Here is a 21732-nt window from a genome sequence, read left to right as displayed (position 1 = left end):
CTCATCCAGACAGTGGAGTCCCATGAACCACTTAAAATCCCATCTATGTTTATGGAATTCAAAACTTAAATTAAACTACTCTGTTATATGAACAGTTGTTTATTCAGCCATTTTTTGCACTTTACAGCTGGAATTCTGGAAATTCAAACACGACATCTTTGCCTGTGAGCTTCTTGTAGACACCAGAAAATGTTTCCACCTGTGAAGACAAACAATTTTGTTTATATATGCTATGTATGGAAGTAAAAATCTATGTTAGCATACTTTAAATACTACATTATTCCTCCCTGTGTCTTGACTCAGAAGTGAACTCTGAGGCTTATTTATTATTTTCTTTTAGACTAAGGTAGCTGAGCATTTACACAGAAGACATATTTTCTGGAAAATATTTGGAATCTCTTAGATTTGCAACCATAGGAGACACAGAGAACTGAGTAGGCATAAACATGTCCCCACAGAAAAATCCTAAGCAAAGCGCAGAAGATGGGGGACTTCAGGCTGTACCATGTGCATCTAGTTTAAGCAAAGTGCTTCACTTAAAGCTACAACAGAACAAAGAAGCAAAACAAACCAACCTCAAAACTCGAACAAATACACAAAACCCCCAACAACAAAAAAACTGTCCGTTCCCATGAGGGAACCAATATAGGTACTTCGTAATCCAGGGGTTTTGGAGAGTTGAACTAGAGCTTCAGCTCAAAACTCTCTTGACGCCTCTTCAGCATCTTACTCCAAATAGAAACAGAAGTATCTCCATTACCACAAGCCTAAAGGTAGCCTTCTGCTGCATCACATAAGCAGCCTCTTAGCAGCTAAGTCAGAAAGCCATCCCATCCTGCACAAGAAAGTTTTTTCACTTACCTTGTGTTCAACATTATTCTGTTGTGCTTTGTCCAAATGGACTTTTATGAGCCTGCTGCCGTCCAGTTTTACACGGATTCTCTTGCCCACAATTTCACTTGGGAAGACCAGGTCTTCAAGAATAGCATCGTGCACTGCAGTAAGTGTACGGCTGAAATGCCATATTTGTATCATTAAAACATGTCCTCTTGCCAGATTTTCCAGCTTTCCAAGGCTTAAACCTTCCACAGCATGCTTTAGCTGAAATTCAGCGGTGTTACGTTTTGCTTTAATGCTGCAGTGTGACAATACACACTTTTTCACAGGTCATGCAAAAATTAAAAGCTGAATTCTACACCAAGTGCAGAAATGTAATGACTGCATGAAGGGAAAACATAGCCAGGTTTCTGACCTTTTTTGTATCACATGTTGCTTTGCAGGAACACTCCTAAAATGTTATTTCTACATATTAAAAGAAGATTTTATTTAAATGAGAACCAAGTTGTCCCATCTGCATTTGTGGCAGAGACTCACTCTGGAGAGTTTAAGTGTGTAAGCATCTTCACCTACACAAAAGGAGACCCAGTTTTGAAAACACTAGTTTCTTCATCTGCCTAAGCCCAAGCAGCTTAAAACACCAATGTATTACAGGAAAAGTCTAGCTGGTTAAGTCCACACTTAGATTGTTTGATGTCTACATCTGTGTTCTTGAATTCTCCATAAGTCAGTCAAAAGGAGAAAAATTAACCCAGGTTGTGTACGAGTCTAGATGACTAGTAAAATTTCCAGCTTCTCTATCTACAGTTTCAAGGCAGTATCACTAGTAACCAAGACCCGTGTCTACAGCAGCATTTCAGATTTGCAAAGATTGGGACAGCTAAGGGAGACAAGCATCAATTGCACTTTTATGCTTCACCATATACATCTCAAGTTTTACAACACTACTGGCCTGATCTAGTCTCGGGCTGAGAAAGCGACAATCCTGAGACTCTCCTTCCCTCATGCTGGAAGGCAGCATCCTAATCACATACACAGATGCCAACTCCTCTAAGCACTGTGCAATACCAGTCTTAATTTTATAAAAGAGTCCTCCAAAGGCAGGACTGCAGCTAGATGAGCACCATGAAAGAGCACTTCAAAAATCTATGGCTGAAGATTTCAAAATATAATAGCGATACAACACAATACTGAGGCTAAGAAAAGTTACAGAACACACCACATGTCATGTAGAGGACAAACTTTAAAGATACTGACAACATGATATAGTAAGATAGAGAACAGTAGAGAAGAGGTACTGACATCCATTTGGACATAGTAGTATTGCACATCTAGCAGTAAGAGACTAGATGAGAGCAGGGTGGCCATTTAACACAAGCCACTGCACTACTCTTGTTAAATTCATACTCAGAGGGACTACTTATACCTACACCTGTCATCTGCCACTCCCACCCTCATTTCCTCCCCTGCCTCTTGTACAGTCTGACACACAATGTGGATATGGCTCTTCCTACAGCTTAAAAATAATTCTTGTCAGCACACTGTGGTAACAGACACAGCAGGTTTGGGTTTCTTGAACCAGTATTGCTGGCTAAAACTTGGCTACAGCTGTAGCTGGAATAGAGAGGGAGTTCTAAGAAATGAACACAGTGCCCAAAGATAAGATTTTTACTGCACACTTTGGCAGTCAAATAGCAGATACTGTTTCAAGCAGTAAGAGAAAGGACAACAACACCCAACCACTTGAATGACTTCTCAAAAACTCAACTAAACATTACTTGACTACACTAGCAAGTGACAAAAGGGGGCTGTCTTATTGAATTAATATTATCTACTTACCTCCTGGGACGCTTTTGCTTGTTTTTTGTGCGGCTTTTTCTCGTTGGCTTGGGCAGAATCCTTCTCTATTAAAGAACGAAAGAAACAAAAAAGGTATTTCTTAGTATCTAGTGTTTACATTCAACTCAAACTCCTAAAAGACTTAACACACATGCAACATGCACTCCCCACCCCCCAACAGACACATGAGACACTGAAAAGGAAAACTTAAGTATGTCCAAAGCTACACCAGCATTAGAACGTGATACTACTTGCAGAAACTTAATTACTGGTATTCTACTCATCCTATATACAATGCACTGAAATAAAAGATTTGTATTTCAGCCCTCCTCCCCCATGAATACAACCATGGTAATTTACTGCGTCACATTAACAATCTGAACACACTTCTCTGGGTACAGAAATCTCAAAGAATTCTACAATTTCTATTAGATTGAGCCTCTGGTGCGAAGCAGAACAGTAAGCTATCTCAGCCCCACAGATGGCTAGGTGTCTAATTAGAGACCAAAACACCAGTTTAAATAGTGAGATGTATTACACAATTCAGATCAAACCTTGTCTTAAGTGTAATCTGTCGCAAAAGCAGCATCTAAAGGTGCTTTAAAAGCATACCAGCTTAGATCACTAAAGCTTATTTTCTGCTGAGTTTAGAAGCAGTTATGGCCACCTGCAGTTATTTTCTACCAACACATCGCATTACAGCTTCTCCATGACTGTATTAATGACAGGGTTACTGTAACCCAAACTAGGTCTCATCATATTCAAAAGCAACATTTCACCTACAGCAGAACTACTACACACATTCACCTCTAAAATACAGATTAGTAAACTGACAGAAAATTCTCAAGCACTTAAGTTTTAGTAAGCCAGAGGCACTTAACTGAAAGAAATCCTCTTGGCCACATAAATATTCAGGATAAGGTGCTCTGGCTCTTAAAATTATTTAACCAAGAATTTTTGCTAAAAAGAGCTTCAGTTTAACAACTAACTGTCCACGCCACAAAGATCTCTCCAGTCTGTCCACCCCCTAGCACTGCCCAGGAAAGCCCTCTATCACCTTCTCATGGCTTAGCTCCTTCAATAAATTCAAAACTTGTCAGGTTTTAATTCCACTATTAACCTGAATTTTAAGTATATAGATTATGAAAGTGTAGTATAGCTCCTATTAATATTTGTTCCCTTTTACTTTTTAAGCTTTGCTTCCCAAGCTTCTGAAGGAGTAAGAGAGGCCAGACCACGAAAGTTATATCCTTCTTCAAAAAGTTTCACATCTCGCCAAGTTTACAAAGCCTTAGCTGCTACCTGAAGCATTTTAGCTTACATGCACTGAATGACATTCATTACATTTCCTGCTGGTACAAAAATATGCATGGTATCATTAGTACCTTGAATAGACAAGACAAAGGGTGGCACAGCACCGTAACAGGTTACCCAGAGAGGCTGTGGAACCTCCATCCTTGGATGTTTTCAAGACTCAGCTAGACAAAAAAAATGGCTGATCTAATGCTGGCCCAAGGATCCCTTCAAATAAACATTTTTATGATTCTGTTTTACCTGAGCAATGAACACCACATGCTTCCCACTGAATTTCTTCTCCAGCTCACGAACTAGTCGCACCTGAATCTTCTGGAAGGATTTCAGCTGAGGAACTGGTACAAAGATAATGATGGCTTTTCTGCCACCACCCACTTCAATTTCCTGAAACAGAAGCAGAAAGTAAACATAACATAGGGGTTGAGAATCAATGCTTGGTTTGATTATGAATTCTCTGAACACAGTCTTACTTGTAAGACTGTGGGAGGAGGGGGGGAAAGAAGGGGGAACCATCAGACAGCAGTACTGGTTTTGATCTATATAAGAGGACTGCTCTTACAAGGAAATAAAAGCTGTCAAAGCACTTGTTTTGCTGCAAATAAAGCCCACCACTCCTTTCAGAGTCACATCCTCCAAACTACAAAGCTCAATCTTTCAGCAAGATGGGACTCATGCTAGAATCCTAACTATACTGAATGCTTATCATAATATCTGCAGTGGTTACTTACATGCCAATATGAAGTTTCAAAAAAAAATACTTGCCTCTAATGCAAACTCTAGACAAAAGTTTACAGTAATCAACCTTTTATTTCTGAGCTCTTCATGGAAATCATCTTTTCTCCATCACTTGCCAAGGCCTGCATCATTACTCTAACAAAGTCGTAGACTCATAGAATACCAAGTTGGAAGGCACCTCAAGGATCATCTGGTCCAACTTTTCTAGGCAAAGCATAGCTAGAAGCATGTCCCAGCACCCCATCTTAGAAGTGTCTAGCATAAAGTTCCTTTTCCTCCAAATGTGCTTACATCACATCAACATGGATTACTTTCTCCTGGTTTGCTTCTCCAACACCCAATTAAAACTGGAAGAGTTTGGATAGGCTTACAAGGTGCTCTCCCATGAACCTAACTGCAGAGACATCCTCATTCTCCAACAGAATGGAAAGCTGAATTGTTCTTCACCACTTATGTTCCCACACAAAGTAAATTCAGATGCCCACAGGAGATTTCTCACAAAAAAAAAACAACAAGCAGCTAGATAAAGAACAAGGACATTTTTAAACTGAGGACAGTACATACTGATGTACTTCAGTAGCAAAGTGCTGCTTCTGAAGGCCCCATTTATCAAGCAGACTTCTGCATTCCCAGATTCTTTAACTTAACTCCAAGCAGTCATGCATTTCCATCTGTACTGCTGGGCCTGGGCAAGAACCAAAAAGCAACCTACTTCAGTTTTTGATTGCAGCAACCACTTCATAAGTTCCACACAGTCTGCAAAGCTCACAATTTTTAACAATAATTTTCTTCTTACTTTTCTTAAGGTTTCAGATGCCTTTCTAAACTAAAACTTACAAACAGGCTAATCTATGACATCAAGTCATTCTAGTACCTTCATCTACCTACCTACTACATGAGACATAACAGAGGATTTACAACAAACTGATTTTACAGAAAGTGTTATAGCTTATGTTTCTAAGACAGGTTCTTGAACGCCTACATTGCCAGCTGTCCTGGTCCAAAACCAGGACACCAGCCAATATCTACACACAAAAAAATCAGTTTCAGACCTCAAGCCCACTTTGCAGAGAAAGCAGAACTACTGTTTTCTGAATATTTAAGCCCCCAAATTACTATTTGAGATTTTATGACTTTTCAAACCAGTTCCTCAGGAAAAAAAAAAAACACAAAAACTTTTACAAACTCTTACATGTTAACAGCAAATACCAAAAGATAAACCACAACAACATATAGCAGAATAATCACAGACTATAAGAAAAGGCTAAAGACACTATTCACTTAAAATGTTAACACTTGGAAAAATTAAACACGCAGAGAGCAAGTCACCAAGCAATTCGTTGTGGTGCAACCTACCTTAGCTGCTGTGATGTTCAACTCCCGCAGCTGAGCCTTTAAGTCAGAGTTCATTTCCAACTCCAACAGAGCCTAGAAATGTTGCAAAATAAGACATAACATACATAACATACAAGTCAAGTCGTTAAGAACCGCTGAGACCAAAGTCTGTCCACAGCACCAGAGAGCACCCATATAGTTTTTACCACAGTCAGTATCAAAGACTTTGTCACACAGGCAGATGCAACAGTTGGGAACGCAGGCTGACTGCCCCAGTTCCCAAGCCAAACTAAGAAAAAGTACACTTAGCATCACCCTTGAAGTCTGTGCTCCAGACAACTGTCACAGCACTACTCCATAACTCACAATCACCAAACAGCAGAAGAAAAAGACACATACCTGGGATATACCAGACTCAAACTCATCTGGCTTCTCGCCATTAGGCTTCACAATCTTTGCGCTAGAGCTGAACATGGCCTTTCTGCAATGCAAAAGATCATCTCAGTTGCCAAACGGAACACGTCATCTTCTGCTACAAACACAGCGACTCTGCCATCTGGCCACATGCTTCAAAGCGAACCAAGGGAGACCTCAGTGGGCCACGCAAACCCCAGCACGTCGCTCCAGGGGATGCCAACCACAGTCCGGGAAAACGGTCCTGGGGCAAGCAGGGCTGGGCCACCCCGGGGCCCCACGTGTGGCACCGGCCGCTGCGAAACCTCAGGAGCGCCGGGGAGGCGGCCCGGCCGTTCACCGGGCCACACGTGCCGCAGGGCAGGCGGTCAGGCAGTGTTACCCGGCTCACAGGGCTCCGCGCCCGGCCCCGGCTCCCTCCTCCCGCCCAGCGGCCTGCTGCCCCACTACCGCGGCCTCCCTTGGGGCGCCACCAGAGGAGGGCAGAGAAAAACTCCATCACATCCCGTTCCCCGACACCAGGCACCCCCGCGACCATCGGGCCTCGGGCGGGCGGTAATCGGGGGCATCCCCACCCCAAGGCTGCGGCGGGGAGCACTGCTCAACGCTCGGGTTCGTATTGGGGCAGCGACGGGGGAAAAGGCGGCCGCGGCCAAACACCTACCTCTCTCAGCGGCGGCCTAGGAAAAGAGAGAGCTCTCGCGAGAGCGGCGCAAACCGCGGCCCTGGAAGGCGCTCGCCCCGCCCACTCAGGAGTGAAGCCAAACCCGGAAGACGGGCAGCGCGGACACTTGCACGCGTCGCGAGCTGACGCCTGTTTGTTCCGGGGCGAAGCCCAAGCGGACGGTGAGAGTCCGGGCGCGGTGCCCGCGGATGAGGTCGTCACCAGCTGCTGGGCGCGGCGCATGTGCATCGCTGGTAGCGGTTGGCTGCGGGGGGCATCTTCAGCCTGCGGGTGCGGGGGTGCTGTCCCTTCTCCCCTCTTCTTCTCTCCCAGCGGTGCTCTCCCTGTCACAGCAAGGAAACAGAGAGAAGGAAAAGCCTGCTCTGCTCTGTCCATCGCTGTTACGCGAAACTTTGGCCGTCACTTGCTTCTCCGTGAGCCCGGGTAGCGTGAGGCGGCCCCCGCCACCCCTCTCGCCTTCAGGGGCTGTTGGCCGCTCCCACACAGGCTGGCGTTCTGTGTTTCCTGGTAGCGCAATGCTTTGTCTGTAACCGGTCGCTACGATCTCGGGCTTCGCGCTGCGGCACAGCTCGGTTTGCTCCAACGGTGGCAGGGCCGGTAGGCAGGGCGTGCGGCTGCCTCTGTTGTAGAGCTCTTTCACCCGCATCAGGTGCTGTGCAAAACAGCACCAGCCGCCAGCTGTAAAAGAAAACAGTCGGAAAGTGGGTGGTCTTTTTCTTCCCTTCACTGATTCATCTCCCGTCATTAACTGTGTTGTCCTGTTGTAAACAAAAAACTGACAAGGACGCTACCACCCCCAACCTGAAAAACTTTAGCATCTGCTGAAGGCAGCCCATGTTTTCAAACATTTGTGGGCTTTTTGATGTATTTATGATAGTCAGAAAAGCAGACTGTTCAGTTCCCATTTTCTCCCAAGTCAGTCTTCTTCCCTTGCATGAATTAAACAAATAGGAAAAACTGCCCAGCTCATGCTGATGGCCAGGATTAGTATTTATAGAAATTTTAAATTATCTACACAACACTGGTGAGGATCTTATCGAAGAGTAAAAAAAGAAAGATGACAAGTAATCACCTCAGCAGTCCAGTAGTCCACATGCAGTTTCTACTTTGAAAGCCTTCATGACAAGGAGAAGGACTAAGTGGCATACAGGTGGATCAAAATTTGACTATTCAGAATGCTGATGAAGAAATAAAAATATAGATGACTGTCTACAGTTGCCCATCTTCATGCTATTACTGCTGCTGAATAGACCTGAATGCTACATTGGAGCAACGAGAAAAGGTGTAGATAGATTTCTTTCTGACACTGACTATACATCAGGGGAAGATGCAATGTTGAGATGTATGTTGGCTTTACCCCAGTCAACAGTGTCTGGTATGCAAAGCAGCTGACAGGTTTTCAAAAATCACTGTGGGCATGTGATCTTTAGAAGAAGTTATGTCATAACAAAGTAGTATAATGAATAAAGTTCTTACATTGTGCAGACTCAGAATGGGTGGGGTGAAGAAGTGGAAAGAATGTCAGGTGTGTTACAGAAGTATCCCAACAGCGGTAGGACAATATCTCATATAAGTGGGAGACAGAGACAGAAGGCAGGACTTGTCAGGATCAGAGCTACCTGTAGAACTGCCAGCTCACTTTCCTGGGAGAGGCTTGTATAACCATACCAGAGTTTCAAAGCTCATGGGTGGACTGTTCCACTAAAGGTCGGCTGAAGACTGCGATGATACCAGGGGTTACTACTTTGCGGCTTCACTGACACATAGTTTTACACTGAAGTACAAGCAAGTTTTTTGTTCTGCAAGATCTCAGTTGTGACAAGGAAGATAAAACAGCTCCTTTCCTGTCATGTTTTCAATCAAGGTAATGTGACAGCCATATAACTTACACTCGCAGGGTATGCCAGATAAAAAGACTACCTAGTTGCTTACCTACCTAAAATCTCAGTTTTAAATAGGAAATGTTTGATTCAGGTCACATCAAATTTGGCTTTAAAAGCTTATGTGGGCAACTACATTGTGGTTAACCATGTTACAAGCCAAAATATTTATCAAATAAGATTAAAATGCTTAGCTAATGTGTATAATACATACATTAATATGGGGCAAAGTAGTCAGATAAATTTACAGTGAGTTTAAGTAAAAATGCCATACAGACACATGCCCTTACTAAAGTGATGTGTATTTTTTGTATACATATGTTGAGTTATGGGTTTTTTTCTGCAAACTGTTATGAACACAGAAATGGTTGCCAAGAATATATGTTAATAAATGAATACACAAGTTGGGGGGGGGGGGGGGGGGGAAGTGTGTGTTAGAACAGAGCACCTCTTATAAGCTGAATAATGGAGACAGTAAAACACAGCTGAATTTATGATGCAGCGTGGTGAGAGTAACGCTCACTACCAGGCCATGCATGGCTCAGTGACCACTCTCATTCAGCATGGTGCCACCATGTTTCCACCAAAACAGGATCACTTATTCTCCTTCCTTTTCACTTAGCCACTCATTCCCAATATCTCAGCACTCATGGAAGCTTTGATATGGGAAAACTCATCATATGGTATACCTCATCAGCCTATTCTACAGTGGCTACAAAGAGTTGCTGTGTGTAACTGACGTTGACTAAAAGTGCTAAATCATTTATGAAACCCACTTAAAGTCCTATCCATGTATATATTTACATTCTGTATTTAGATGAGGAGAGCTCATCTGGAGCCTTCATCTTTGCAGGTGGGGACTAAATGGGTTGCTTCTTGGGTCCTTGCACTCACTTCACAAAAACGTGAATTAGAGAGCCTGAAACATCCTCTCTGCCCTCGGCTGACTGACCCCCCCCCCCCTGAATCCACTAGAGCTACAGCAACCAGAGAGGAAGTACCATGAAGCAAGCACAGGTATTGCTTAGCCTCATGGTGCTAAATGCCACAATAGCGAAAATGCCAGCTGCCACATGAGAAAAGGGAAGGGATCCATCTCACCTGCCACTGCAGCACAACAGCAAGGAAAAATCAGCAACAGAGATGCAGCAGTAAGGGTAGAGTTAGCTGGCTATGTGCAGCCTCAGTTTTACCAACCAGGAGAAAAAGCAATGAAACTAATGTGTATGGTACTCAGTGGAATTAAAATTTTGGTTTTTTTTTTTTTATTTGTTTTAATCTGAGCTCTGCATGTTGGCCATGACAGCAGGAGAGTTACTGTTTAGTCCTTGCATATAAATTGGATGTCTGAATCTGTTCAGCTAGAGAACTAATGAGCTTAACAGACTGTCTTTTCTTTCTCCATCACTGACTGCTCATTACTCCATTCAGTACATGTTGCCCAAAGAAGACTAAGAGTAATGTGTATGAACATGTATGGAATAAGAAATCCATCTGCTATAGAAAACCATAATTAAAAGCTAACCAAGATCAATAAAATAAAAATATCACAAGCAGGAAATAGTGAAAAGCCTGAAAGTCTCACTGGAAACCTTTACAGGGATAACTAATGTAAATAATCGTGATCTGAGAAAATCAGATGTAAGCATTTTTTAAGTAAGAGCAATATGAAAGGAGGAATATGGAATGGGTTGTCCAGGGAAGTTGTGAATGCTTCATCCCTGTCGGTGTTCAAGGCCAGGTTGGACAAAGCCTTGGGTGACATGGTTTAGTGTGAGGTGTCCCTGCCCATGGCAGGGGGGGTTGGAACTAAGTGATCTTAAGATCCTTTCTAACCCTAACTATTCTATGATTCTATTAACTGTCATCATCGGTATGTTGGAAAAAGCAAGAAAAATGCAGTAATTATATGCTGATACAATCCCAACCAAATTGTTTCTGTATTCCCCCAAGGCCTGTCACATAAATAAGCACTTTGGTTTACTTTTGGGTTCTTTCAAAAGAGAGGTGTAATCCAGCTGATATGCGCAGCGAAGCTGAACCTGTTTGTTGCCTCTGCAATGGAAGACAAAATTAGTGTCAGTGTTTCACATTCTTGGCATTTTACTAGACCACCCCTGTAAATCTGAATAGAAGGCTCTACAGCTCTGGCATCTTGAGATTGGCTTTGTCTCAACACAATTATGTAGAGCTACAAGAGAAATCTAGCAGTTGAAAAAAGCAGCATGTATGTGTTGGGCAGTTTCTGGAAGCAGTCATACCAGTGACCCCAACTTTTGTTCTTTGATCTCAGCAGCAGCTCAGCTGAGGCACTGGATTTGTCACATACCTGGACCCCCTAGCTTTGTTCCCCAAGCACATGACTCTCCTGATATGAGGATGTGTGACAGCGGGTTGCAGCTCACAACAGTCTGAACTTGAACCTGCTTGGACCAGGTGGTTCTTCTTACTTCAGAGGCCATCATGGTACAGGGCTCTGCTGGAACACACACACCAGGAACCCTTGATTTAAATAGTGGGATGAGAACCAGTTTTATGACCTTCATCAGCTCTACTTTTGAATGTACTAAATACTTTGACACTTGTGCCATATTTCAGTGCCAGTCCTTCCTGGGGTCCTTGTCAAGCCCAGAAGGACAAGTGTGGCCTGTGCAGCATGTTGCAGGGTACATCATTCCCAGGTGGTGCAGTCATCATTCTAATGACTCATTAGAGGCCATGAGGCTACTCATGGTAGCTGGTCACATGATCGCGACCAATATTTTGGCTGGCACAGGAGAACTTCAGCTGAGGGCACCTGTGAGAAGTCATTTGTCTTTTAAGAATGGCTGCTTTCAGAATGAGGAGTTTGTGTAAACTGCTGTGATCCCATACACCTCATGTTTCCCCCCAGAAAACAAAAGCTGATTTAGATGGCTTTTAAAATACAATTATTATGGTGGTGTTGTCTCAAAATCAGGGTTCTTCAGCCTGTGGGCAGAGAGCTGATTCACACAGAGTCAAAATGTTTAATTCATGTCTATATATGGGTACTAGCTGGTAAATCCACAAAAACAGCTGCCAGCTATCTACTTTTTATACATTTTAAACAGTGAAAGTCCTTTCTGTACATGTTAACACTCTGTATCCACAATCATTGGCTCTTACATATCTGTTTAAAGAGAAAGTATGTATTTATTTCACAATGCATGTTCCATGAATAAAGGTCTGTAGGCAAGGGTCTCTTATCTCCAAGAGTGTGATTTCTTATCTCCAAGAGTGTGATTTTTAGTATTGTACTGAAACAAGTTCCTCTAGGAACAGAGTTATCCTCCGTTTTGCTAGGCTTTTCAAAATTACTTCTGCCTTCCTAATCTTTCTGAAGTTAGTTGTTGCTCTTAGATTTACTCTTGTTACTTAGATAGATGTTACTCTTAGGTAGATTTAGATTAGATATTGGAAAAAAAATCTTCTCTGTGAGGATGGTGAGGCACTGGCACAGGTTGCCCAGAGAAGCTGTGGCTGCCCCATCCCCGGCAGTGTTCAAGGCCAGGTTGGATGGGGCTTTGAGCAACCTGGTCTAGTGGAAGGCGTCCCTGCCCATGGCAGGGAGGTTGGAACTGGATGGTCTTTAAGTTCCCTTCCAAGCCAAACCTTTCTATGAGTCTTCTTCTGATCCAGATGCTTCATTGCTTAGACTTCTATCACTCCTCAAGGTTTATGAGCTTGTAAGAAAACACTGTTTTTCCTTGCTACATTCAATTATAAACTCAAGATTTTCAAGCTTTCCCACACACAGTTCTTTACAAACCTTAACTTCCTCACTACCGGGTAACAGTGGGAAGACAAACATCAAACAAAACCCAAGAGCAAGCCTCTATCCCGGGTTTGTCCTCTCTCGCGGCCCGTAGGAAAGCCCTCAACGTGCCCTCGCTCCCGTTACCCTAGCGGCCAGCACGCATGCGTAGGCAGAGGTGGACGAGTGTGTGGTCGCTGTGCGGCTGGGAGCGGCGGTGTGTGGTGGCCGGGGGTGGGCTCGGGGGGCCGGATGGCGGCGGTGCCGCGCCATGTTGCGGTGGCTTGTGGCGGTGCTCAGTCACTCCTGTTTTGTTTCCAAGGACATGTTCTACGCGGTGCGCAAGGGCCGGCGGACGGGCGTTTACCGCACCTGGTAAGGGCCGCGGCAGCACAGGGAGCCGCAGCCGGGCCGGCCTCAGCCCTGTCCCACCCTCACCCTCGGTCCGGCTTCAGCCTGTGCTCTCCCGGTGTTACAGGGCGGAGTGTCAGGAGCAAGTGAACAAGTTCCCCTCCGCTACCTTCAAGAAGTTCGCTACTGAGAAGGACGCCTGGGCCTTCGTGCGCTCCGACCTCCCGGCGCAGCAGCAGCCTTTGCCGGCAGGTAGCTCGTCCTTCCCCCGCCTTCCGCATCTCCTCGTCCGGTTGGGAAGGGCGGTCCGACGGTGGGGGGAGGGGGGAGACTCGGCATGTCTGCCTTCCCCGTAAACTCACTGTAAACAAGTTAGACGTGGGTAGCAGCCCCTTCGTATTCTCTGGTGGACGCGTGGTAACTGGCGGAGTGCCGTGGTGGTAAGTGCGGCGGTGGCCCTGCCCTCTGAACACAGCGATGGGTTTATCTGTGCAATGGAAGGGATTCTCTGTGTGCATGTACCTTCTGTAGGTGCTTGTGCGTTGCCTGTACTGTGTCTTACATTTGGCTATGTGTGTTTCCTCTTCAGTTTGATCAAGGATCAAGAATGGTGTGTACTATAAAATGTTTTGCATAGTAGCTTGTGGTGGTGTCAGTTGAGAGGCTAGCATTAGGTGATAATGACTCTTGTTTTTAGGAGCAGTTGTTTCAGGTAAGATTTGATATATATGTGCCCATGCAGCCAAAAAGGCCAATGGCATCCTCACCTGTATTGGAAATAGTGTGGCCAGCAGGGCTAGGGCAGTGGTCACCCCCTGTGTATTGGACACTGGTGAGGCTGCAGCTCAAATACGATGTTCAGGTCTGGTCCCTTCACTACAAGAAAGACATTGAGGTGCTGGAGCAGGTCCAGAGAAGGGCAGTGAAGCTGGTGAAGGGTCTGGAGCATAAGTTTTATGAGGAATGGCTGAGGGAACTGGGGTTGTTTAGTCTGGAAAAAAGAAGGCTCAGGGGGGACCTTATCCTTATCTAGAATGACCTGACAGGAGGTTGTAGTGAGGCAGGGGTTGGTCTCTCAAGTAACAAGCGGTAGGACAAGAGGTAAGGGCATCAAGCCGAGCCAGGGGAGGTTTAGATTGGATATTAGGAAAAATCAACTCACCAAAAGTGAGGCATTGGAACAGGCTGCCCAGGGAAGTGGTGGAATCACCATTCGTGGAAATGCTCAAAAACTGTGTAGATGAGGCCTTCAGTGACATCGTTTACTGGTGGTCTTGGCAGTCCTGGGGTAAAGGTTGGACTCGATCTTAAAGGTCTTTTGCAACCTAGCTGATTGTGCGATTCTATGTAGTTAAGCTTCTTTTCTCTCCTTTTTATTTTTCTTTCTTTCTTTTGTTTCTTTTTTTTTTTTTTTTTGAAGGGGCACAGGGTCCTGCACCTGTAACACAGGAAAATGGTAGCCAGAGAGAGGAACCAGAAATAAATGCATTGTGTTGCAATACGTGCAAAAGGCCGTATGAACAGTCTACCGGTGGAGAGCACATTGCAAAGCGTGTAAAACATGATGAAGTATACTCAGCGCCAACAGTCAGTGAAGATAAATTTTCATATATGGGTGAGTTCTTTCATTATTCCTGTAATTCTTTTAACTTCTTTGCACTTTTTGATATGTAACAGGTGTAGTTATTAGACAGCCTTTAGGAAGGTTTGTGTATGGCAACATGAGGCCCAGCCTAACATAGTTTCTTTTTAAGATAGAAATGTGAGCCATGATTTATTTGTTCACATTGTCTTTCATGGTAATTTTAGTTGGCTTTAACTGGTATCAGCATAGAGCTTAATGCAATCATCATGTGTGTCTGGATTACAGACTGTATTTAAATATACTGATGTAGCTGGGAAGTTTTAAGTTGATTGGAGAAGACGGGAACTGTAGTGAAAATACGGAAGTTGGGCAGAAGTGCTTCTTGAGGCTGACTAGTTTGACACCAGTCAAATTGGGGGTGTGACACTGCAGTGGGACTTCTGGTGTTCTGCATTATTAATTTATATTGCTTTTGCTTCTGTAGTGAATCCTGAAGGATTCTGTGGGAGGGAAGTTCTGGGGATTAATCTCCTGGCAGACATTTCTTTTTGCTTAAAGAGTCTATGCCCTTGAACTAGTTCTTGAGCTTCTGCTTTTGGTAATTATTTTGTAGGTGAGTTTGCAGTCGTTTATACAGATGGTTGTTGCTCAGGTAATGGACGTAGCAGGGCACGTGCTGGAATAGGTGTCTACTGGGGGCCGAGCCACCCTTTGTAAGTAGCTGGATGGATTTATTCTTTTTTCTTTTTTTTTTTTTTATCTATATTACTGTTTGGTGTGGATGCAGTTTACAATACCAGCCTCCTTTTGGATATGAAACCATGCTGTTGAGCCTCATAATGACAGTGCTATGAGACAATTGAGTTTTTAAGGTGAAAAGAGAAATCAGCTTCTTTGGGAGGTAAGAATGTAGGGAAAAGCAACTTGAAATAATATATTTAGGGACTGGAGCTATAACTCACGTGATGCAGAAAGTTTTAAAATAGATGTAAGTGTGCACTGAAGATGACAAATTTAACTGCAGATTGATAACAGGTCCAAATATGCAGGTGGAAGTTAGAGCTAGGTTATTTATTCATTCTCCTTTATAAAATGAAAGGTAGCTCTCTTATATTTATTTTTATAATGTGTGTTCATTATACGCCATTCTGAAATTTGGGGGTAACTACTCTACTCTTCATTCCTTGGACACAGAAATACCAGTGAAAGACTTCCTGGACGGCAGACTAATCAAAGAGCAGAAATACATGTAAGTAGTAAATGTCTAAAATACTTCTGCATGTTAGACCACAGTAGCACATTCATGACTATTTCAGCTCTGGCCTTTAGAAACAGTTAAGAAACTGTGAGAGAAGCACACAAAACATGAGGAGTTATGACTTGAAACAGATCATTCTCTTTGAGTTTAATTGATCTTCATTGTATTTTGAATGAGGTGGTTCACCTTGAGAATACCGAAATACCGTCAGGCCAAGCACAGCTATTTAAAACAGTCTGGCATTTGGAAAGCCTCATTCTCAAATTTGTATTGTATCCTTTGCATTTTTAATGTGTGTATCTAGAATCTTAGGGTGAGTAGTGACTAAGAGGAGAATCTCTTCCCCTTCTTTGTCAGACCAGCCCCATCAGCATCTAGTAGACCTGGCTTCCCAAAGCGAGTCCCATGTTGTAAATAACCAAACCCCTGACTATGGCAGCACCCATACTGTAGTCTCAAGAGTATAGTGTTCCTTAGATAAATATAACAGTTCTAGGCTTGCAGGAGCAACTTTTGTTACTTATGAAGTAAACTTTGTTGGCAACAGCAGACTTAATCTTCCCTTCTCACTTCAGTTCTGGTATTGCTGCTATCCTGCACTGTGCATTTGGAGATGAACTGAAATGAAGAATTCATCTGCTTAAAAATGACAGGAAGTTCATTTTAGTGAGGGACAAGCAGAGGTGATAGTGGAGTGCCAGGGGTCAAACTTGTCACTGAAGGTCTTTTCAGCTCTACATCCAAACGTGGCCACTTTTCCCTCTTACTGCATTTCAGAGCACAAAAAGAAAACCCTACTCCAAAGCCCGCAAAACCTCCCAAAGCTTTTAGGAGTTCCAGTCTGTTGGAACTGGTATGAATCCTTCCTCTTTGCCAGTGAAGCTTCAGTGGCTACCTGTTTGCCTGTTTCATTAATTGGTCATCAGCATGCATAATTTTGGGAACCTGTGCTCTAAAGTGTGTTGATACTCACTGATGGAGAGATTGCAGTAATATTCTTTGTAGTTCTGTGTTAGCATCAGGTATTTTGCTGGTATTTTAATTTTAATTGCATGTGTTCAAAGTCCTGATCTGAAGTTTGATTCTGTTGAAATGTTCTTAAGGCAGCCTGCAAAGCAATAGAGCAAGCAAAGAGTCAAAACATCAAGAAACTTATTATCTACACTGATAGCAAGTTCACTATTAATGGTAAGTTAATGATGTTAGTTTTCCTGATTCTTAAAGACATGCTGCATGTTTATTACGTAAGGGCCACAGAATATGGGTTTGGGAAGAGGGATATACGGAAGAGAATGCATAACTTATTTCAACACTGAGGACTGCTTGGAGAAAGAATTCAGAATATTGCAGCATCTCCTGCTAACTGCATGAAATACAAGCAGAGACAAACTATATGTTACAGTAAAGGCTGATAGAGGTAACTACAGGAGTTTTGTCTTAAGGCATTCAGTATGAGACAAAAGTCTAGAAGAAAGGTCATTCGTGTGTACACTAGTAAGGATGTACTCAGGAAAGTACTTGGAAGTTGGTGTAGTAACCCTGGAGGTATTTTGTTTTGCTTGGATTGGAGAGGCTATGTTCATACACACTTGTGAAGTCCATTCAAGTTTCTTTGCTTTGTACATGTAGACTACATTTCCAAACATTCTGGCTATATCTGTCTTCTTATTTAAGGAGTAATACAGTACATTTTCTGGCCAGCAAGGGATGGCCAGAATGTTAAATACTGTTCTGTAGAAATCTGCATATATGGTCCTTCTCTGAAGGATTCTGTTTGGTGTGCAGAAGCCACAGGACAAGTGGTCATCTATTTTTCCTCTATGCATGTGTCTCCTCAATTTCTCAGAATAAATAAAACTGTAGATCTGTTCTAGCTTACTGTAGCATCAGGCAATCCTTAGCTTCAGTTTAGTGAAGTTCATGTCGTAATTTTGTGTGTAATGCATACATAGGATTGCAGTGTTTAAATATCTCTTAGGGAAAACATGTTCTAGTAATGCAAGTAATAATGGAAAAATACAATCCTGAAAGACAGTGGTAGAGAACCAGGCAAAGAGTATCTTTTATCTCCAGTGTCTTTGCATGAGAATTTGTACAGTTAATGTCTTGTTAAAAGGGTCTTTACTCCATTCTAGAATCATAGAATGGTTTGGGTTGGAAGAGACCTTTATCGTCATCATCATACTGGCTTCTTTAATAGGATTTTCATGGTGATGCCCCCTTTACGTAGGTATTACAAGCTGGGTTGACAACTGGAAAACAAATGGCTGGAGGACAAGTTCAGGAAGAAGTGTAATAAATAAAGAAGATTTTGAAAGGCTTGCTAATTTATCAAAAGATATAGAAATTCAGTGGGTAAGCACCTGATTTCTTATTAATGACATCTTAAACATGCTTCTTGTAAAAATTGACAAGTATGATTGTAACTAAGATTTTTATAGAGCATAATACTCTACATCCATAAGTAAAACCATAAATACAGAGAAGCTGCTGCTTTTATTTAAAGCAAATAAGCAACATAACTAGACTCTTGGAACCAGGATTTTATTTATTAAAATGCATGCTTATATTTGTTTTCTGTCTCTTGTTACTGCTTAGATGCCTGCAATAATTACTTTTAGTTCATTAGTACTGTTAGTAGATGAGATTTCTGTTGCTGGAAAACTAAGCTTAAAACGCTACTGTCTTTTCGAGTCATAGCTAAATTTCTGGATTTGCTTTTCAGCACTCTTAAAATGCTGGTTCATTGGTGCAACTCAATCACATGGGTGTCTTTAAGATGGGAAAACGAAGAGATTATAATCCCAAGTAAACCAACTCTAGTTCTCTGTACCGTAACTGTGGTTTTTTCCATGAAAACTGGGCGTAAAGGTCTTTACGATTGTTAAGTTTAAAATTGTTTTGCTTTCCAGTAAAGAAGTAAAAACAATAGGAATACAGGTATTCCTAATAAAACATTTTTCTGTGACCTCAGCACTGAAGATTGTAGGGGATATCTACCCCCCCTTCCTTCTAAATTTTACTCTAATTGTGATGTAAGCCCACTGATTCTAGAACTAAATCTCTTTACCATTGACTTTTTGGCTGCTAATGGTATATTTATTGGGCTTCTGTCTTTACTCTGTACAAAACAGGATGAATTAGATCTTTAATGTGCACTTTTCCTATGAGAAATATATTACAGATATTCTTTTACTCATGTTGGTCTGTGTTCTAGAGCTGGTGACTCTAATTTAAAGGCTGACTAGAATTTTATATAATTACTCCTGTTGTCTGCTGAGAAGACTGTGCAAGAATCTAAAACTAAAAGCAAAGTTCAACTGTCCTTCGAGTATTTACATAAAAAAAAAAAAGAAAAGATAGTGTTGCTTTGTGCACACTTCTAACAGCTGAATCAAAATTTGGGAAGACTTTTATTTTGGGAAGAGTAATGTATGTATACACTTTATCATGGTAACCCCCCTGCTCCAGCATGGGGTACTCCATGGGCTGCATGTGGATATCCGCTCCATCATGGACCCATGGATCTCCATGGGCTCCACTCCTGCCTTTGACAAGGAAAGACTTAGGGTTGAAGTGTTTTCAGTTGCTAATTGAAGGATGGGCAGTTCAATACCTGAAAATTGAGAGATTCTTTTCATACCCTGTTCCTGTATCTGAGGCGGGTGCCATAACCACCAAAGCTGTTAGTGGCACAGGGGTCTCTGGCTTTCTGGATAAAGGTTAATGTGGCTTAAGCACTGAATACAGATAGGTTTTCCTCTCTTCTCTGAAAGTGGGAATTTTGAGTTGGAGCTGTTGTCTGCATTTCTTAAAGGCTAGGTAGTCCTTATTACCAGTTCACTACTTCCCAGAAGGATGACTTTTGCAGTTTGGCAAGACTTTCCTAGAGGAAGGGAGACTGAACATTCCTGGTAAGAACATGTAGGGACTCAATGTGAGGAGGGGGCTTCTACAGAGGTGCTGCTGTACTGTGAGTGAAGGCGTGTGGACTGATCAAATTCCATGTGTGTACCTTTTTCTTGCATATCTAACACTCCTTTTGTCCTAACAGATGCATATTCCTGGTCATGCTGGCTTCAGAGGAAATGAAGAAGCTGATAGACTAGCAAGAGAAGGAGCTAGTAAATAATGGTCCTGATGTACAGAGACTAGAGACCATCACAGCGGGAGGGAAAGGGCCAGGATCACAGTGACAACTTGAATGGCTACAGTTGTTTCAGAGTTGAACTTTGAAGTGTACTTCTTTATGGCCTGAAGTGTTAAACATGTACCAACTTCACTGGAGAAAACCATCACATTTTCTTTCATAGCATTTGTTTTACAATCAAGTTTTTTGCTTTTTTTTTGTTTAATCTGATGATACAAAGTGCTTGCTTTTACCCCATCTTACTGAAGGGCCTCAGTCAGTAGTTTTAATTGTCTTGCAGACTTCTGAATTCACTGTAAAGACAGACTTCGGAAGAAGTAATATTGAATCTTTATCTTGTGTTCTGTATTTTTCTCTTAGCAAAATAAATTATTTTGTTGCACAGAGGTATATATTAACAGTCCAAAATAGTTGCGGGAGGGGACCTAACACAGAGATCCCTGTTGGTATGCTCTGGCAGTAGCAGGTGGGCTTGTAACACTCACCTGTGCCACACAGCATCATTAGCTACAGCGCCTGAGATTTCTTTATAATTTTACTTACTTTGCAAGGCAGCATGAATAAAGTAAAAAGCCAGATCTTTAGAGAACTTGAATGGTGAATTTTTTACAGTTTTCACTAGCTGCTTAATGTCCAAGCTCTTTATTTCTGGCCTCCTATTTCCATTAAGTATTTTTTTTCTGCATACTGGTTCACGTTAGCATTATTGGTTCCTTTTCAGTGTTGTACCAAAGGTAATAAATAATTGGCCATTTTATCTGAAATGGAACTAGAAGGTGATCAGCTTCTCTAGGTCTTCCAGATGTCGAGTGTTTGACTTCATTTTTTCCAGTCAATGATGAGATTAATGGAATGGCTAATGTGCATTTGAATTAGAGAATAATTACCAGTAATCAACATAGTTTTATTTTCTATGCATATACATGGGAAGAGCAACCAGATTTGGTATATTATCTTCGTCAGCTTCTTTGTAAGGTACCAGCAAGGCTTCAGCTGGAGGTTGCTGACTTTGTTTTTGTATTTGTTGATACAGAATGGTGGAGCTGCTGAAATTTGATTTCTTAATAGTACTCATGCATTATAATATCTTTACCGAGGCAAAGTATAAGCTCTTACGCATTTAGAGTCATGTGAATTGCGATAGAATGAGGAAACAAGCTGGCTAGTAGTTAATAGATGAGTGCAGGTTTTAGAATTGCTTTCTCTCATCCAAAACTGTACAGTAAAGCTCATGTAGGGGGAAGGTAGTCCACTGATTAGCTCTTCCCCTCTGCCTCTTGTATATATGCACACAATTTTCCATCTCTTTGTTTATTTTAGAAATTTGCCTTGAAGGAAGACGCACCATCAACCCTGATCAGATCAGGTTGAGGTATCACAGCGTGACCAGCAACATACTGAAGGCATGGCATCTAATCATCTGCCTATCAATACATCTCCAGTTAAACATGTAGATCCTATTTACTGTATGGAAATCTCTATGTTTTGAAGCAGCAGCTTTGGAAAATAAATACAGATAATGGTGGGTAAATCATAGCATCTGTGTAATACTGAATTTCAGCAAGTTCACTAAA

General features: G+C 42.4%; 2 protein-coding genes across 3 annotated transcripts; one reads left to right on the top strand and one right to left on the bottom strand.

Moving 5' to 3' along the window:
• Nucleotides 1-83: 83 nt before the first annotated feature.
• On the bottom strand, nucleotides 84-7189 carry RPS7 (ribosomal protein S7). The gene is made up of 7 exons (XM_061460754.1): nucleotides 7139-7189; nucleotides 6460-6541; nucleotides 6082-6153; nucleotides 4231-4374; nucleotides 2677-2741; nucleotides 862-1012; nucleotides 84-199 (listed from the first exon to the last, which is right to left on the bottom strand). Exons 2-7 carry the CDS (start codon nucleotides 6532-6534, stop codon nucleotides 122-124), a joined length of 585 nt encoding a protein of 194 aa, XP_061316738.1. The 5' UTR covers nucleotides 6535-6541; nucleotides 7139-7189; the 3' UTR covers nucleotides 84-121.
• A 5787-nt stretch (nucleotides 7190-12976) lies between these two features.
• RNASEH1 (ribonuclease H1) lies at nucleotides 12977-20538 on the top strand. 2 transcript variants are annotated; one of them, XM_061460752.1, is made up of 8 exons: nucleotides 12981-13189; nucleotides 13293-13417; nucleotides 14586-14780; nucleotides 15364-15463; nucleotides 15945-15999; nucleotides 17112-17196; nucleotides 18239-18363; nucleotides 20063-20538. In XM_061460752.1, exons 1-8 carry the CDS (start codon nucleotides 13086-13088, stop codon nucleotides 20138-20140), a joined length of 867 nt encoding a protein of 288 aa, XP_061316736.1. In that variant the 5' UTR covers nucleotides 12981-13085; the 3' UTR covers nucleotides 20141-20538. The 2 variants fall into 2 exon arrangements, with proteins under 2 accessions (XP_061316737.1, XP_061316736.1); XM_061460753.1 differs by lacking the exon at nucleotides 14586-14780 and having other exon boundaries at nucleotides 12977-13189.
• Nucleotides 20539-21732: the final 1194 nt, after the last annotated feature.

Source organism: Pezoporus flaviventris, unplaced genomic scaffold (genome assembly GCF_033815535.1).
Source record: "Pezoporus flaviventris isolate CSIRO_AGI_PZ_B2104156 unplaced genomic scaffold, CSIRO_AGI_Pfla_v1 ptg000031l, whole genome shotgun sequence".
NCBI lineage: Eukaryota > Metazoa > Chordata > Aves > Psittaciformes > Psittacidae > Pezoporus > Pezoporus flaviventris.
The sequence above is the reverse complement of the archived record's forward strand: the minus strand, read 5'-3'. Positions and strand labels throughout refer to the sequence as shown.